The sequence below is a fragment of the Mustela nigripes genome, chromosome X, assembly GCF_022355385.1.
Source record: "Mustela nigripes isolate SB6536 chromosome X, MUSNIG.SB6536, whole genome shotgun sequence".
In the NCBI taxonomy this organism is placed as follows: Eukaryota; Metazoa; Chordata; class Mammalia; order Carnivora; family Mustelidae; genus Mustela; species Mustela nigripes.
Window position 1 is genome coordinate 70626382 of NC_081575.1, and position 17372 is coordinate 70643753.

The following is a 17372-nucleotide window of genomic DNA, read 5'->3' on the forward strand; positions in this document are numbered from 1 at the left end:
TATCTTTTTCCCCCTTTCTTCTCCTGCCAGTTTTAGGATCTCTTCTGATTTGGTTAGCATGCATTTTTCTGGGGTCTCTGCCACACTTTTAGTGTTTTATTCACTTGTTCATATATTCTTATCTGGAAAAAATGACAAGGCAGAAAAACTCACCACTAAAAAAAGAACAAGAGGCAGTACCAATGACTAGGGACCTAATTAATATGGACATTGGTAATAAGTCAGAACTAGAGTTCAGAACAACGATTCTCAAGGTGATAGCCGGACTCAAAAAAGGCATGGAAGATATTAGAAAAACCCTGCCTGGAGAAATAAAAGCCCTTTCTGGAGAAATAAAATAACTAAAATCTTACAACATTGAAATCAAAAAAGCTATTAATGAGGTGCAATAAAAAAATGGAGGCTCCTACTGCTAGGATGGATGAGGCAGAAGAGAGAATTAGTGATATAGAAGACCAAATGACAGAAAATAAAGAAGCTGAGCAAAAGAGAGACAAACAACTACTGGACCACAAGGGGAGAATGAGAGAGATAAGTGATACCATAAGAAGAAACAACATTAGAATAATTGGGATTCCAGAAGAAGAAGAAAGAGAGAGGGGAGCAGAAGGTATATTGGAGCAAATTATTGGAGTGAATTTCCCTAATAGGGCAAAGGGAATAAGCATCAAAATCCAGGAGGTGCAGAGAACCTCCCTCAAAATCAATTAAGAATAGGTCCACACCCCATCATCTAATAGTAAAATTTATAAGTCTTAGTGACAAAGAGAAAATCCTGAAAGCAGGATTAAAGATTTAAAAAAAAATTTTAAAGATTTTAAGTCAAACACTATACAGAGATAAGGAAGGACACTATATCATACTCAAAGTGTCTGTCCAACAAGAAGATCTAACAATATTAAATATCTATGCCCCTACCATAGGAGCAGCCAACTATATAAACCAATTAATAACAAAATCAAAGAAACATATCGACAATAATACAATAATAGTAGGCAACTTTAACAACCCCCTCACTGAAATAGATGGATCATCCAAGGAAAAGAGCAACAAGGAAATAAAGGGATTAAATGACACAATGAACCAGATGGACATCAAAGATATCTTCAGAACATTCCATCCCAAAGCAACAGAATATACATTCTTCTCTAGTGCACATGGAACATTCTGCAGAATAGATCGCATCCTGGGTCACAAATCAGGTCTCAACTGGTACCAAAAGTTTGGGATCATTCCCTGCATATTTTCAGATCACAATGGCCTGAAGATAGAACTCAATCATGAAAGCAAAGTTGGAAAGAACTGAAATACATGGAGGCTAAAGAGCATTCTACTAAGGAATGAATGGTTTAACCAGGAAATTAAAGAAGAATTGAAAAAATTCATGGAAATAAATGATAACAAAAACACAACCGTACAAAATCTGTGGGACACAGCAAAGGCAGTCCTGAGAAGAAAATATATAGCAATACAAGCCTTTCTCAAGAAACAAGAAAAGTGTGAAGTACACAACCTAATCCTATACCTAAAGGAGCTGTAGAAAGAATAGCAAAGAAAGCCTAAACCAGCAGGAGAAGAGAAATAATAAAGATCAGAGCAGAAATCAATGAAATAGAAACCAAAAGAACAGTAGAACAAATCAACGAAACTAGGAGCTAGTTCTTTGAAAGAATTAATAAGATTGATAAACCCTGGCCAGACTTAACAAAAAGAAAAGAGAAAGGACCCAAATAAATAAAATCATGAATGAAAGAGGAGAGATCACAATCAACACCAAAAAACTACAAACACTTAAAAGAACATATTATGAGCAACTATACACCAGCAAATTTGACAATCTGGAAGAAATGGATGCATTCCTAGAGACCTATAAACTGCCAAAACTGAACCAGGAAGAAATAGAAAACCTGAGCAGACCCATAACCAGTAAGGAGATTAAAGAAGTCATCAAAAATCTCCCAACAAATAAGAGCCCAGGGCCAGATGGTTTCCCAGGAGAATTCTACCAAACATTTAAAGAAATATTAATACCTAATCTCCTAAAACTGTTCTAAAAATAGGAATGGAAGGAAAACTTCCAAACTCATTTTTTGAGGGCAGCATCACCTTGACCCCAAAACCAGACAAGGATCCCATCAAAAGGAGAATTGCAGACCAAAATTCTTGATGGACACAGATGCGAAAATTCTCACAAAAATACTAGCCAATAGGATCCAACAGTACATTCAAAGGATTATTCACCATGACCAAGTGGGACTTATTCCAGGGCTGAAAGGTTGGTTCAACAGCCACAAGTCAATCAATTTGATAAAATACATTAATAAAAGAAAGAACAAGAACCATATCATACTCTCAATAGATGCTGAAAAAACATTTAACAAAGTACAGCATCCCTTCCTGATCAAAACTCTTCAAAGTGTAGGGATAGAGGGCACATACCTCAATATTTATCAAGCCATCTATGAAAAACCCACCGCAAATAACATTCTCAATGGAGAAAAACTGAGAGCTTTTCCACTAAGGTCAGGAACATGGCAGGAATATCCATTATCACCACTGCTGTTCAACAGAGTACTAGAAGTCCTAGCCTCAGCAATCAGACAACAACAACAACAAAAATTAAAGGCATCCAAATCGGCAAAGAAGAAGTCAAATCATCACTCTTTGCAGATGATATGATACTATATGTGGAAAACCCAAAAGGCTCCACTCCAAAACTGCTAGAACTTGTACAGAAATTCAGTAAAGTGTCAGGATATAAAATCAATGCTCAGAAATCAGTTGCGTTTCTGTACACCAACAGCAAGACAGAAGAAAGAGAAACTAAGGAGTCAATCCCATTTACAATTGCACCCAAAACCATAAGATACGTAGGAATAAACCTAACCAAAGAGGCAAAGAATCTATACTCAGAATACTATAGTGTACTCATGAAAGAAATTGAGGAAGACACAAAGAAATGGAAAAACGTTCCATGCTCATGAATTGGAAGAACAAATACTGTGACAATGTTTATGCTACCTAAAGCAATCTACACATATAATGCAATCCCTATCAAAATACCATCAACTTTTTCAAAGAAATGGAACAAATAATCCTAAAATTTACATGGAACCAGAAAAGACCTCAAATAGCCAAAGGAATATAGAAAAAGAAAACCAAAGTTGGTGACATCACAATTCCAGACTTCAAGCCTCTATTACAAAGCTGTCATCATCAAGAGAGTATGGTACTGGCACAAAAACAGACACATAGATCAATGGAACAGAACAGAGAGCCCAGAAATAGATCCTCAACTCTATGGTCAACTAATCTTCAACAAAGCAGGAAAGAATGTCCAATGGAAAAGAGACAGTCTCTTCAACAAATGGTGTTGGGAAAATTGGGCAGCCACAAGCAGAAAAATGAAATTGGACCATTTCCTTACACCACACACGAAAACAGACTCAAAATGGATGAAGGACCTCAATGTGAGAAAGGAATCCATCAAAATCCTTGAGGAGAACACAGGCAGCAACCTCTTCGACCTCAGCCGCAGCAACTTCATCCTAGAGACATTGCCGAAGGCAAGGGAAGCAAGGGCAAAGATGAATTCTTGGGACTTCATCAAGGTCAAAAGGTTTTGCACAGCAAAGAAACAGTTAACAAAACCAAAAGACAACGGACAGAATGGGAGAAGATATTTGCAAACGACATATCAGATAAAGGGCTAGTATCCAAAATCTATAAAGAACTTATCAAACTCAACACCCAAAGAACAAATAGCCTAATCAAGAAATGGGCAGTGGACATGAATAGACATTTCTGCAAAGAAGACATCCAGATGGCCAACAGACACATGGAAAAATGCTCACCATCACTCGGCATCAGGGAAATACAAATCAAAACCACAATGAGATACCACCTCACACCAGTCAGAATGGGTAAAATTAACCATTCAGGAAATGACAGATGCTGGCGAGGATGGGGAGAAAGGGGAACCCTCCTATATTGTTGGTTGGAATGCAATCTGGTACAACCACTATGGAAAACAGCATGGAGGTTACTCAAAAAGTTAGAAATAAAGCTACCCTATGACCCAGTAATCGCACTACTGGGTATTTACCCTAAAAATACAAATGTAGTGATTTTGAAAGGGCATGTGCACATGAATGTTCATAGCAGCAGTGTCCACAATAGCCATATTATGGAAAGAACCTAGATGTCCATCAACAGATGAATGGATAAAGATGTGGTATATATGCACAATGGAATACTATGCAGCCATCAAAAGAAATGAAATCTTGCCATTTGCAACAATGTGAATGGAGTTAGAGGGTATTATGCTGAGCGAAGTAAGTCAATCAGAGAAAGGCAATTATCATGTGATCTCTTTGATATGAGGAATTTGAGAGGCAGAATGGGGGGGATTTGTGGTTAGGGAAAGGAAAACGAAACAAGATGGGATTGGGAGGGAGACAAAACATAAGAGACTCTAAATCTCATGAAACAAACTGAGGGTTGCTAGGGGGCAGGAGGTATGGAGAGGGTGGCTGGGTTATGGACATTAGGGAGGGTATGTGATTTGGTGTGTACTGTGAAGTGTGCAAGCCTGATGATTCACAGACCTGTTCCCCTGGGACAGATAATACATTATACTTTAATAAAAATAATTAATAAAACAAAAACAAAAGCAAACAAAAAAAGATATACTGTCTATATTTATTGAAGATGATACATTACGCAAAATCTTCCAATCTCTGAAATTCAATTCTAAATGTTTAAATTCTTCCAAAACGTTCATTTACATATTCTTTTATATATTTTTCATTTTGCAAAATGCCAGTTTTCTTATCACAGAAATGTAGCCACATAACGTATTTGATAAGGTACATTGAAAAACAGCAAATCCTCAAAAAACTATATACTTACAATCTCTCAACAGAGTATTACTTTTCCTTGGGTACAAAACATGCATGAATTTTTTCCCAACAGCTTTTAGATCACGCATCTGAAAGACATAAGCAACTTGTAGTGTCCTGACCAAGTTACGAAGTAGTCCCCTCACTTAATTTGCTCAAATTTATTTTAACCTCCTAGGTTCACTGAATTTGGGAACTACAATGTCAGTTTAACACCTTCACTATACAAACAGAAAGGTAATGTATTTCTACTAACTTTTAAAAAATTTACTTAAATTCAATTAATTAATATAAAATGCATAATCATTTCAGAGTTAGAGGTCAGTGATTCATCAGTCTTATATACTACTCAGTGCTCTATTAACTTTTTAATTAAGTCCTTAAGCCAACATTTAACTCTTTACCACATACACCTGTTCTGTTTTGATTTTTAAAGCTCTGTAAAGGAGAAACACAGCTGTACCAATATGTTACTTAAAGAAACTAAAATAATGTAACTATTAAAATCTACTCTGCAACACATGGCATCTGACTTTCAGTTCATAACTGATGAAGTCCTAAGGGCCAATGAGCCTGCTCCCTAACAACCATATTATACAGAATAAAACAAATTAATTTCCAACATTCCCAATTTAACTGGTAAATGAATCCTAGAAGCAAGATTTTTAAAGATCAAGACAGCTGAGGCACACCTGGGTGGCTCAGGTAATGATCTTACAGTCCTGGGATCAAGCCCCCTGTTGGGCTTCCTGCTCAGCAGGGTGTCTGCTTCTCCTTCTCACTCTCCCTCTCCCCCACCCTGTTCAATCTCCTCTCTCTTTCAAAAAATAAATAAATAAAACTTTAAAAAAATCTAGACATTTGTAAAAGAGTACAGCAATATAAATATAACCTGTCAAATATAGTTGAGATAATTCTGTCCTAATTTTTTCACCTATCAATTTATTCATGTAATTAATAGTTCTTTATGAATATATTAACAAATGTTTAGTATTCCATCCCATAGATATAACACAATTTACTTAACTGAAATCCCTTCTTTGTATATTAATATTCTTCTGTATTTTGAAAAATATATTTTTTTAAATTCCATATACCCTATGTGGAGCAGAATGACCAGCTTAAAAATATTCGAACATTGTAAGATTCTTAATACTCATTACAGCCAAATTGCTCTCCAAAAAGGCTGTACGAGTTATTCTCTAGGGGAAAATCTTAAATTTCAATAAATAAGATATACTGAAAATCAGTGAGCCAAACCAAAAAGTCCTATAGTTACTTAGTCCCATGATACTGAACAGAAGTTCTCTCAGCTAGGCTAACTTACAATGGTATTCTGAACAGATTCATTTAATGTGGAGCTGTCAAATTCCCGAATATGAGATCTCATAGGAATGGTGATTTCTCCTTCCACAGGGATGTCTTGTGAGATCGATATATCAGAAAGGCCTGCAAACTGAGAAGAGTTGGGAAAAAAATTAAAGTCTGTAATCAACTGCAGCATTTTTCAAAGACATCATTTCCTAGTGAGTAGAGACTATGTCTTTTCATGGGGTGTTACACAGTTTTTAAAGTAAGGTATTAGTTTACCAGACATTACGCAATGTGTTCAACTAAAATTCTCAAATGGTTTTTTCTTTTAACTTAAATAAGGAGATGGCACATGATAGAAAAAATTACAAAGTAAACGGCATAGACACTTTCTTGCTCTCAAATATTTGCTTTCTTTCAAGCATGAAACCTTCACATGGCACAAGTTAGCAAGATTGCAAAGCTATCTGAAAACAACCTTTTGGGAATTGCATCTTCACACAGCCACAATTCTGTAGCTCTTTTGCTCTGTGGTAGGCTCTGGTGGCCTCTGCCGGCTACAAAGTAGCATGAAGTGAAGCCTAACGGGAAACTGGGAAGAACAAGGAAATATCAAAATAAATTCTCATCTCTACTCTTTCTAGCAGGTTACCTAGCAAACCAGATCAAGTAACATTTCCCAAGTGAATTGTGAGATTCATACATATGTTCAAATGCCAAATTTTATTAGTATAACTAAAACTCTGAAATCTTCAAGTCCCTAAGAAAATAATCCCTTCTCACATGGATATTGTCCCAACAGGCACAATATTTAAAGGGTAGCAGTTGCAGGTAAATAAAGTACAAGACAGTACACTGAAATTTTAGGGAGAATAAAGTTGCTCAAAGAACTTATGAAAAATAACTTCTCAAACACACTTTTAATAAGAAATGCAAATTAAAGCTACTTGTAATAAATGTTTTTCCCTGTTAAGACTGACAAAAATACAACAGTATGACAACATACTCTGGGAATGAAGTATTCACACACATCTGGTGGGAATGAAAAATAATACTACAGTCTACGAAGATGAATCTGGCAATGTCTAACAAAATTTATACATGGATCACTCATTGACTAAGCAATGCCACTTTTAGGAGTCTAAAGACAAAGGGCAAAAACACATATACTCAAAGCTACTTATTAACACTACTTATAAAAGCAAAAACCCGAGAATAACCCATATGCCCACTAACAGAGGATTACTTGAATAAAGTATGGGATATGGACATAACAGAGCTCTATGCAGCTGTAAAAGAAATGGGAGTATCTTCAAAGTACTATTTATGGAGTGTTAAATAAAAAAGGAATGTGGAGAAAAGTTTGTAAAATATGCTACCATTTATCTAAGAAAGGAGAGAATACAAATACACACTCTCACACCTGAACGTTATTTTTAAGACTTTATTTATTTGACAAAGAAAGAGCATGAGGAGCAGAGGGAGAGGAAGAAGCAAACTCCCTGTGGAGCAAGGAGCTTGTTGTGGGACTCGATCGCCAGACCCTAGGATCATGACCTGAGCCAAAGGCGGATGCTTCACCAACTGAGCCACCCAGGCATCCCGAATGTTATCTTTTAAATGTAAGAAATGTGAAAGAAATAAATCATGCAGTGTGATGTAAGTCATATGATTTTTTAAAAAAGAGGTCTCCTATTAAAGAAAGGGAGGGATAAGGTAGAGGAGACAGGGAAAGAGGCTAGGCTTTTTCAAATACAAGTTGTTCCATGTATATGACTTGAAATCATATAAATAGTTCACATAACTATGAAACAAAATTAAAACTTAAAAGAAGTCCTTAAAACTAAAAGAAAAATAAAATAAATGAACCTATGGTATGAGGAATTAAATATTCACAACCACACAGAGAGCAACTATTTCAAGTGGCTTTAAAACACTATAATTTGACTTGTGATTAGGATGTGGAGAGCTGGAAAGAATAATGTTCCCCCTACCCTGCCAACAGAATGAGAAAAAGTTAGATGAACTACAAAATCACAACTTTTCTTGAACCCATCAAAGAGTTAAGGTTGTAGGGCAACCAAGCAGCCTGCATAAAATTCAAGGAAAGAAAGGTGCTTCCAGAGGGGAGGAGTCAAGATGGCGGAGAAGTAGCAGGCTGAGACGACATCAGGTAGCAGGAGATCAGCTAGATAGCTTACCAAATCATTCCAAACACCTACAAATCCAAGAGGAGATCGAAGAGAAGAAGAGCAACAATTCTAGAAAAAGAAAATCGACTATATTTGAAAGGTAGAATGGGCAGAGAAGTGAATCCAAAGTAACAGGAAGATAGAACATAGGGTGGAGGGGCCAGATCCTGGCAAGTGGCGGAGCAACAGAGCAAAAAATCCGGACTTTTAAAAGTCTGCTCCACTGAGGGACATCACTCCAGAGGCTAAACTGGGGTGAAGCCCACACAGGGACAGTGTGCCCTCGGCTCCCACAGGGTCACAGAAGGATCGGGGGTGTCTAAGTCTCTCAGAGCTCACAGGTATTAGAGCAGGGAAGCCAGCTACAGAGACGGAGCTGAGGAGTGAGCTCTCAACTCGGGGTTACCTTGAACCCAATCCGTGGCACAGGCCACTGCTCTGTGAGTGGGGTCCCCACAAGATCCGGGGAGACCCCCCCCTGGAAGAGCTCAGGCAGCTGCAGTTCAGAGACCCCAGGCAGAGCTGTGTGCCAGGGACAGAGATGCTTGGTCACAGGCTGGGTGAGCTCGGAGTGCAGCCAGAGGACAGGGAGACAGGAGTAATTGAGCGCTTTTCTCTGAGGATGCACTGAGGAGTGGGGCCCTGAGCTCTTGGCTCCTCCAGGCCGGAGACTGGGAGATGCCCATTTTCATTCCCATCCTCCTGAACATTCAGGGAACAAAAGCTCCTGAAAGCGAACCCGAGCAGCTTACTTAACCTGGCCCCTGGAAAGGGTGGTGCAATTCAGCCTTGGGCAAAGACACCTGAGAATCACTACAACAGGCCCCTCCCCCAGAGGATCAACAAGAAATCCAGCCAGGACCAAGTTCACTTACCAAGGAGAACAGCAGAATTCCAGAGGAGGAGAAAGTAAAGCATGGAATTCATGGCTTTCTCCCCATGATTCTTTAGTCTTGCAAACTTAATATTTTTTAATTGTTTTTTTCTGCTGCTAAATTTTTTAACTGTTACCCTTTCCTCTTTTAATGTTTTTTAAACTAGTTATCTTAACAACACCTTTCATTAAAAAAATAATCTTTTTTTGAACCTTCATAATTATAGTCATCTTTTATCCTTCATTGTATCTAACTTTATTTTTGTATACACATAGCGTTTTTTCTTCTAAAAAATTTGGGGCACAACTTCTTCTAATAGATCAAAATACACCCTAAATCTAGCACCGGGCTTGTTCTAGTCTCCAGTCCAAGAAAATTCTCTCCACTTTCTTTTTCTTTATTCTCCCAACCTACTTACGTTATCAACTCCTTTTTCAGAAATACAAAAAAAAAAGGTTTTTTTGCATCTTTATAGTCATATTCCATCCCTTCATTATGTTTGCCCTTATATACATTTTTCATTTATTAAAATTTTGAGAGGCAGTTTCTTCTGAGAGACCAAAATACTCCCAAAATTAAATGGGTGACCCTGTTTTAGTCACCAGTATTATATATATATATATATATATATATATATATATATACACACACACACACACTATTTTTTATATTGTTTCTTTACTTGTTTTCCTTTTTAATTTTTTTTTCCTGAACTTCTTTTTACCCCCCTTTCTCCCCCCCAACAATTTGGGGTCTCTTCTGATTTGGTTAAAGCACATTTTCATAGGGTCTTTGCCACCCTTTTAGTATTTTATCTGCTCCTTCATATATTATCTGGACAGAATGACAAGGCAGAAAAACTCACCACAAAAAAAAAGAACAAGAGGCAGTACCAATGGCTAGGGACCTAATTAATATGGACATTGGTAATATGTCAGATCTAGAGTTCAAAATGATGATTCTCAAGGTTCTAGCTGGGCTTGAAAAAGGTATGGAAGATATCAGAGGAACCCTACTGGAGAAATAAAAGCCCTTTCTGGAGAAATAAAAGAACTAAAATCTAACCAAGTTGAAATCAAAGAAGCTATTAATGAGGTATAATTAAAAAATGAAGGCTCTTACTGCTAGGAGAAATGAGGCAGAAGAAAGAATTAGTGATATAGAAGACCAAATGACAGAGAATAAAGAAGCTGAGCAAAAGAGAGACAAACAGCTACTGGACCACGAGGAGAGAATTCAAGAGAAAAGTGATACCATAAGACAAAACAACATCAGAATAATTGGGATTCCAGAAGAAGAAGAGAGGGGGAGCAGAAGGTATATTGGAGAGAATTATTGTAGAGAATTTCCCTAATACGGCAAAGGGAACAAGCATCAAAATCCAGGAGATGCAGAGAACATCCCTCAAAATCAGTAAGAATAGGTCCACATCCCGTCATCTAATAGTAAAATTTACAAGTCTTAGCAACAAAGAAAAAATCCTGAAAGCAGCCTGGGACAAGAAGTCTGTAACATACAATGGTAAAAATATTAGATTGGCAGCAGACTTATCCACAGAGACCTCGCAGGCCAGAAAGAACTGGCATGATATATTCAGAGCACTAAATGAGAAAAACATGAAGCCAAGAATACTCTATCCAGCTAGGCTACCATTGAAAATAGAAGGAGAGATAAAAAGCTTCCAGGACAAACAAAAACTGAAAGAATTTGCAAACACCATACCAGCTCTAAAGGAAATATTGAAAGGGGTCCTCTAAGCAAAGAGAGAGCCTAGAAGTAATAGATCAGAAAGGAACAGAGACAATATACAGTAATCGTCACCTTACAGGCAACAATGGCAATAAATTCACATCTCTCAATAGTTACCTTGAATGTAAATGGGCTAAATGCCCCATCAAAAGACATAGGGTATCAGAATGGATAACAAAAACAAAACCCATCAATATGCTGCCCACAAGAAACTCATTTTAGACCCAAAGACACCTCCAGATTTAAAGTGAGGGGATGGAAAACAATTTACCATGCTAATGGACATGAAAAGAAAGCTGGGGTGGCAATCCTTATATCAGATCAGTTAGATTTTAAGCCAAAGACTATAAGAGAGGAGGCAGGACACTATATCATACTCAAAGGGTTTGTCCAACAAAAAGATCTAACAATTTTAAATATCTATGCCACTACCATGGGAGCAGCCAACTATATAAACCAATTAATAAAATCAAAGAAACACATTGACAATAATACAATAATAGTAGGGGACTTTAACAATCCCCTCACTGAAATGGACAGATCATCCAAGGAAAAGAGCAACAAGGAAATAAAGGCCTTAAATGACACTGAACCAGATGGACATCACAGATAACTTCAGCACATTCCATCCCAAAGCAACAGAATACACATTCTTCTCTAGTGCACATGGAACATTCTGCAGAATAGATGACATCCTGGGTCACAAATCAGGTCTCAACGGGTACCAAAAGATTGGGATCATTCCCTGCATATTTTCAGTCCACAATGCTCTGAAGCTAGAACTCAATCACAAGAGGAAATTTGGAAAGAATCCAAATACACAGAGACTAAACAGCATCCTTCCAAAGAATGAAAGGTTCAATCAGGAAATTAAAGAGGAATTGAAAAAATTCATGGAAACAAATGATAATGAAAAGACAATGTTTCAAAATCTGTGAGACACAGCAAAGACAGTCCTGAGAGGAAAATATATAGCAATACAAACATTTCTCAACAAATAAGAAAGGTCTCAAATACACAACCTAACCCAACACCTAAAGGAGCTAGAGAAAGAACAACAAAGAAAGTCTAAGCCCAGCAGAAGAAGAGAAATAGTAAAGATCAGAGCAGAAATCAATGAAATAGAAACCAAAAAAACACAACAGAATAAGTCAACAAAACTAGGAGATGGTTCTTTGAAAGAATTAAAAACTGATAAACTCCTGGTCAGACTTATCGAAAAGAGAAGAGAAAGGACCCAAATAAATAAACAAATAGCCTCATCAAGAAATTGGCAGTGGACATGAATAGACATTTCTGCAAAGAAGACATCCAGATGGCCAACAGACACATGAAAAAGTAGTCCACATCACTTGGCATCAGGGAAATACAAATCAAAACCACAATGAGATACCACCTCACACCAGTCAGAATGGCTAAAATTAACCATTCAGGAAATGACAGATGCTGGCGAGGATGGGGAGAAAGGGGAACCCTCCTACACTGTTGGCTGGTGCAACCACTCTGGAAAACAGCATGGAGGTTCCTCAAAAAGTTGAAAATAGAGCTACCTTATTACCCAGCAATTGCACTACTGGGTATTTACCCTAAAGGTATAAATGTAGTGATCCGAAGGGGCACGTGCACCCGAATGTTTATAGCAGCAATGTTCACAATAACCAAACTATGGAAAGTACCTAGATGTCCATCAACAGATGAATGGATAAAGAAGATGTTGTATATATATACAGTGGAATACTATGCAGCCATCAAAAGAAATGAAATCTGGGGCACCTGGGTGGCTCAGTGGGTAAAGCCTCTGCCTTCAGCTCAGGTCATGATCCCAGGGTCCTGGGATCAAGCCCCGCATCGGGCTCTCTGCTCAGCAGGGAGCCTGCTTTCTCCTCTGTCTCTCTGCCTGCTTCTCTGACTACTTGTGATCTCTGTCAAATAAATAAATAAAGTCTTAAGAAAAAAAAAAAGAAATGAAATCTTGCCATTTGTGACGACGTGGATGGAACGAGAGGGTATTATCCTTAGCAAAATAAGTCAATCAGAGAAAGACAACTATCATATGATCTCCTTGACATGAGAAAGTGGAGATGCAACGTGGAGGGTCTGGGGGTTAGGAAAAGAATAAGTGAAACAAGATGGGATTGGGAGGGAGACAAACCATAAGAGACTCTTAATTTCACAAAACAAACTGAGGGTGGCCGGGAGGAGGGAGGTAGGGAGAGGGTGGTGGCGTTATGGACATTGGAGAGGGTATGTGCTATGGTGAGTGCTATGAAGTGTGTAAACCTGGCGATTGAACGACCTATACTCCTGGGGCTAATAATACATTATTTGTTTATAAAAAAATTTTTAAAATTAAATTTTAAAAAAGGTGCTTTCAGGAAAACATAGGACATGGGAACTACTTTGCACACTGTAGCACAACACAGAGAATGACGCCGTGCACCACACAGATGTTTAAGAATTCTGCTAAAAGTGAAAATGAACTGCTAAAGGCCAAGCATGGACTTGTACAAGGGCACAGAGGCCCTGGAAGCATCAAACACAAGGGAATTTCACACCCACCTAAAGAGTCTTCTCCACAGACTTCCACTAGGTCTAGGTTTTGGCGAAGGGAGCAGCTGCCAATTCTGAGAAAAGCAAAGAGCCCTGCTTGGACCCTTCTCCCCTACAGAACAAGATCCTTAGAGCAACTGGGGGAACTCTGCTATCTCCAGGGAACAGGTGAAGACCCACTGCAACTGGCAAGAGAAAAGACAAATCTCTCTACTCCTGGGGGAGGGATAGGAAAACAGCCTGAGGCCAGACCACTACAGTCTCCTTCGACTGGGGGAGAAACACAATCACTGACAAAGTCCCACTCAGGAGACACAGGGATACAGGGACTACCTAAGACAAAGCCTGGACCAAGACAGCAAGGAGTCCCTCCTCCCAGGCAATAAGTAGGGCATCAAAACAAACAGCAGTCTACTGCTAGGGGAGGGGCTAGAAGTCGAAGGAAGAACCACTATCTTATGCAAGGGCAAAGGGAAAATATAGAAAGCTTAGAATAGGGGCGCCTGGGTGGCTCAGTGGGTTAAATCCTCTGCCTTCAGCTCGGGTCATGATCCCTGGGTCCTGGGATCAAGCCCCACATCGGGCTCTCTGCTCGGCGGGGAGCCTGCATCCTCTCCTCTCTCTGCCTGCCTCTCTGCCTAATTGTGATCTCTATCTGTCAAATAAATAAATAAAATCTTTAAAAAAAAGAAAGCTTAGAATAGAACAGGAATATTAGGTAAAACACTGGGATGATCTAGCACCCACCCCATGGACCATGTAATAGAAAAAGAATTTGAAGCTGGTGACACATTGAAGGTTCCCATAGCAAGGAAAAAACCCAAGCACAGTTCACCCCCTGACCAGACTGATCTAATCCCCACAGTAAAAACATAGCAGAAAAGATGTGCCACTTCCAGGCAGTCTCTACTCTTCTATACATGATGGCCAGCATTCAATAAAAAAAAATTACCCCCCCCACAATGAAGAAACAACCCACTATGATGAGACACAGCTATCAATAAAACCAGACAGACTCTGAGATGACCCAGATTTTAGAATTATCAGAATAAAATCAAGAGGACTATGATTAATATGTTAAAGGCTCTAGTAGAAAGGGCATATGCACAAATGATGATGAATTTCTGCAGAGTTGGAAACTGTAAAAGTCAAATGGTAATCCCAGAAATAAATGAACATAGTAACAGATGAAGAATGCCTCTGACAGCTTTATTTGCAGATTCAACACAGCCAGAGAAAAAAATCAGTGATAGGTCAGTCAAAATTATCCAGACTACAACAAAAAGAGAAATTTTTATAGAGAAAAAAATATACCAAATCACTGTTGTATACCTGAAACTTACACAGTGTTATTATGTCAATCATTATCTCAATAAAACTAGAAAAACAAACAAAATCGAAAACAGAATAAGCATCTAAGAGCTGTGGGTCAATATTAAATGATTTTATATATAAATAAAAAATTGAAATCCCAGAAGAGAGAAAATGTGTCTGAAGAAGTATTTGGAAAGATAATGACTGAATATTTCCCCAAAATAATGACAAACATCAAATGACAGATTCAAGCCCAGAGAACACCACTCAAGATAAATACCTAAAGACAAAACAAAACAAAAAATCCACAAACTTGGACACAATCAAACTACTGAAAACCAAAAATAAAGAAAATCCTGAAGGCAGCCAGAGGAAAAAAGACACTGCATTCAGAGGAACAAAGATAAATAACAGACATTTCACCCAAAACTACCCAAGCTAGAAAAAAATGAAAGCACCTTTAGAATGCTACAAAAAAACTGTCAATCCAGAATTCCGTACCCAGGAAAAACAGCTATCAAAACGAAGGCAAAGTACTTTTAAAGCAAAAGCTGAGACACACACTACAAGAAATGTTAAAGAAAGATCATCAGGAATGGGATATCAGAAGGAAACTTGGATTTACACCGGAAAAGAAGATCTCTAGAAATGGTTAAAATGAAGATAAATATAAAAAATATTTTTTCTTGTTTTAAATTATTCTAAAAGATGATGGCCTAGAGCAAGAGCCACAAAACTTTTTCTGTAAAGGGCCTCAGAAGTAAGTGTTTCAGGCTCTGAGAGCTATGTAGATTGTGTGGCAACTACTCAACTCTGCTGCTGAGGCATGAAAGCAGTCCAAGACAAGACATAAACAATTAATAAAACCTTATTTATAAAAATAGGTAGTGGGACAGATTTTAAATCATAAAAATATGACATTTAGAAGGTAACTGGAAATTTGAACACTGATAAGATATTTGATATTAGGGAATTACTAACTTTTTCGATGTACTAATGGCATTGTGGTTATGTTCTTTAAAAACAGACTCCTTTCCTTCTAGAGAAACATGTTGAATATTTACTAAAGTAATGATGCCTGATATGTTCTTCAAAATAATAGAAGGGAAATGGATAGGGCTACAGAAGAAAGAAGATTGGCCATAAATTAAGTATTGAAGGTTAGGACATGAGGGCATATTTTACCACTGTACTTTTATATCTCTGAAACTTCTTAATAGTTGAAAAGTAAACATTGCTAATTTTAGGGGACATCTGAGTTCTTTTTCATTCTTGCCCCTCCTCCATCCGAAATGAACCTGAATACAATCCAGCTCCTGTGTCTTATTAGAGTTTACAGGAACTATGTGGATAGAGGAACATAGTAAAAATACCATGAGGATACAATCAGCCAAATACAGAAAAGTGGAGAGGACTACAAGACAAATGACTGAATTTTAAAAAATAAATTAAATTAAAAACAGGAGAACATTTAAATATTAAGAGAGATTTATTATCCAAAAGCAATTTGTTGACTTTGTTTGGATCCAGATTTGGGCAAACTATAAAAACATATGTTTTTAGAAAATTGTGAGATGATGAGCAGGGGTTAGATGATACTGAGAAATTATGAGTTTTGTTATTTGTTATTCCCTGTTAGAGAAACACACTGACGTATTTACAGGTGAAGTGATATGTCTGGGATTTGCTTTTAAACACTCAGAAAAGGGGTGCCTGAGTGGCTCAGTCATTAAGTGTCTGCCTTCAGCTCAGGTCGTAATCCCAGGGTCCTAGCATCGAGGCCGGCATCAGGCTCCCTGCTCAGTGGGAAGGCTGTTTCTCCCTCTTCCTCTCCCCTGGCTTGTGTTCCCTCTCTTATTATCTCTGTCAAATAAATAAATAAACAAACACTCAGAAAAGATCATGAAAGACAATAAAAAGACCATTAAAGATCAAATAAAACTAAGGAAAAATAACAACTCAAGGCAATGTAAGACCCTGGATAAGATCCTGGAACATTAGTAGAAAATCTGGTATAATTCAAATAAAATCTGTGATTTAGTTAATAGTATTGTGCGAATGTTAATTTCTGATCTGATCACTGTCTACTATGATCACTGTATACTATGGTTATGTACAACGTTAACATTGGAGGAAATGGGATCAGGGCTATCTAGGAACTCTCTGTTGCAATTTTTCTGTATGTATAAAATTAGTTAAAAATAAACAGGTTAGAAATCATACTCCAAAGAAAAAGGAAGCTTTGTGCATTGTTGGTGGGAATACAAACTGGTGCAGCCACAATGGAAAACAGTATGGATGTTCCTCAGAATGTTAAAAATAGAATTACCATAGGATCCAGGAATTCCACTACTGGGTATTTACTCAAAAAACAAAAATAATTGGTGATGCAACATGGGGGCTTAAGGGGGTAGGAGAAGAATAAATGGAACAAGATGGGATTGGGAGGGAGACAAACCATAAGTGACTCTTAATCTCAC

The 17372-nt window shown here is 37.8% G+C and overlaps 1 protein-coding gene across 1 annotated transcript in view; it reads right to left on the bottom strand.

Annotated features, from left to right (window-relative positions):
• Window positions 1–17372, bottom strand: part of YIPF6 (Yip1 domain family member 6) — a 38273-nt gene that overhangs the window by 14848 nt on the left and 6053 nt on the right. The window contains exons 2-3 of the mRNA XM_059384870.1: window positions 6229–6357; window positions 4912–4990 (exon numbers count right to left, since the gene is read on the bottom strand). Coding sequence (XP_059240853.1) covers window positions 4912–4990; window positions 6229–6357 — 208 coding nt within the window. The remainder of the gene's footprint in view (window positions 1–4911; window positions 4991–6228; window positions 6358–17372) is intronic.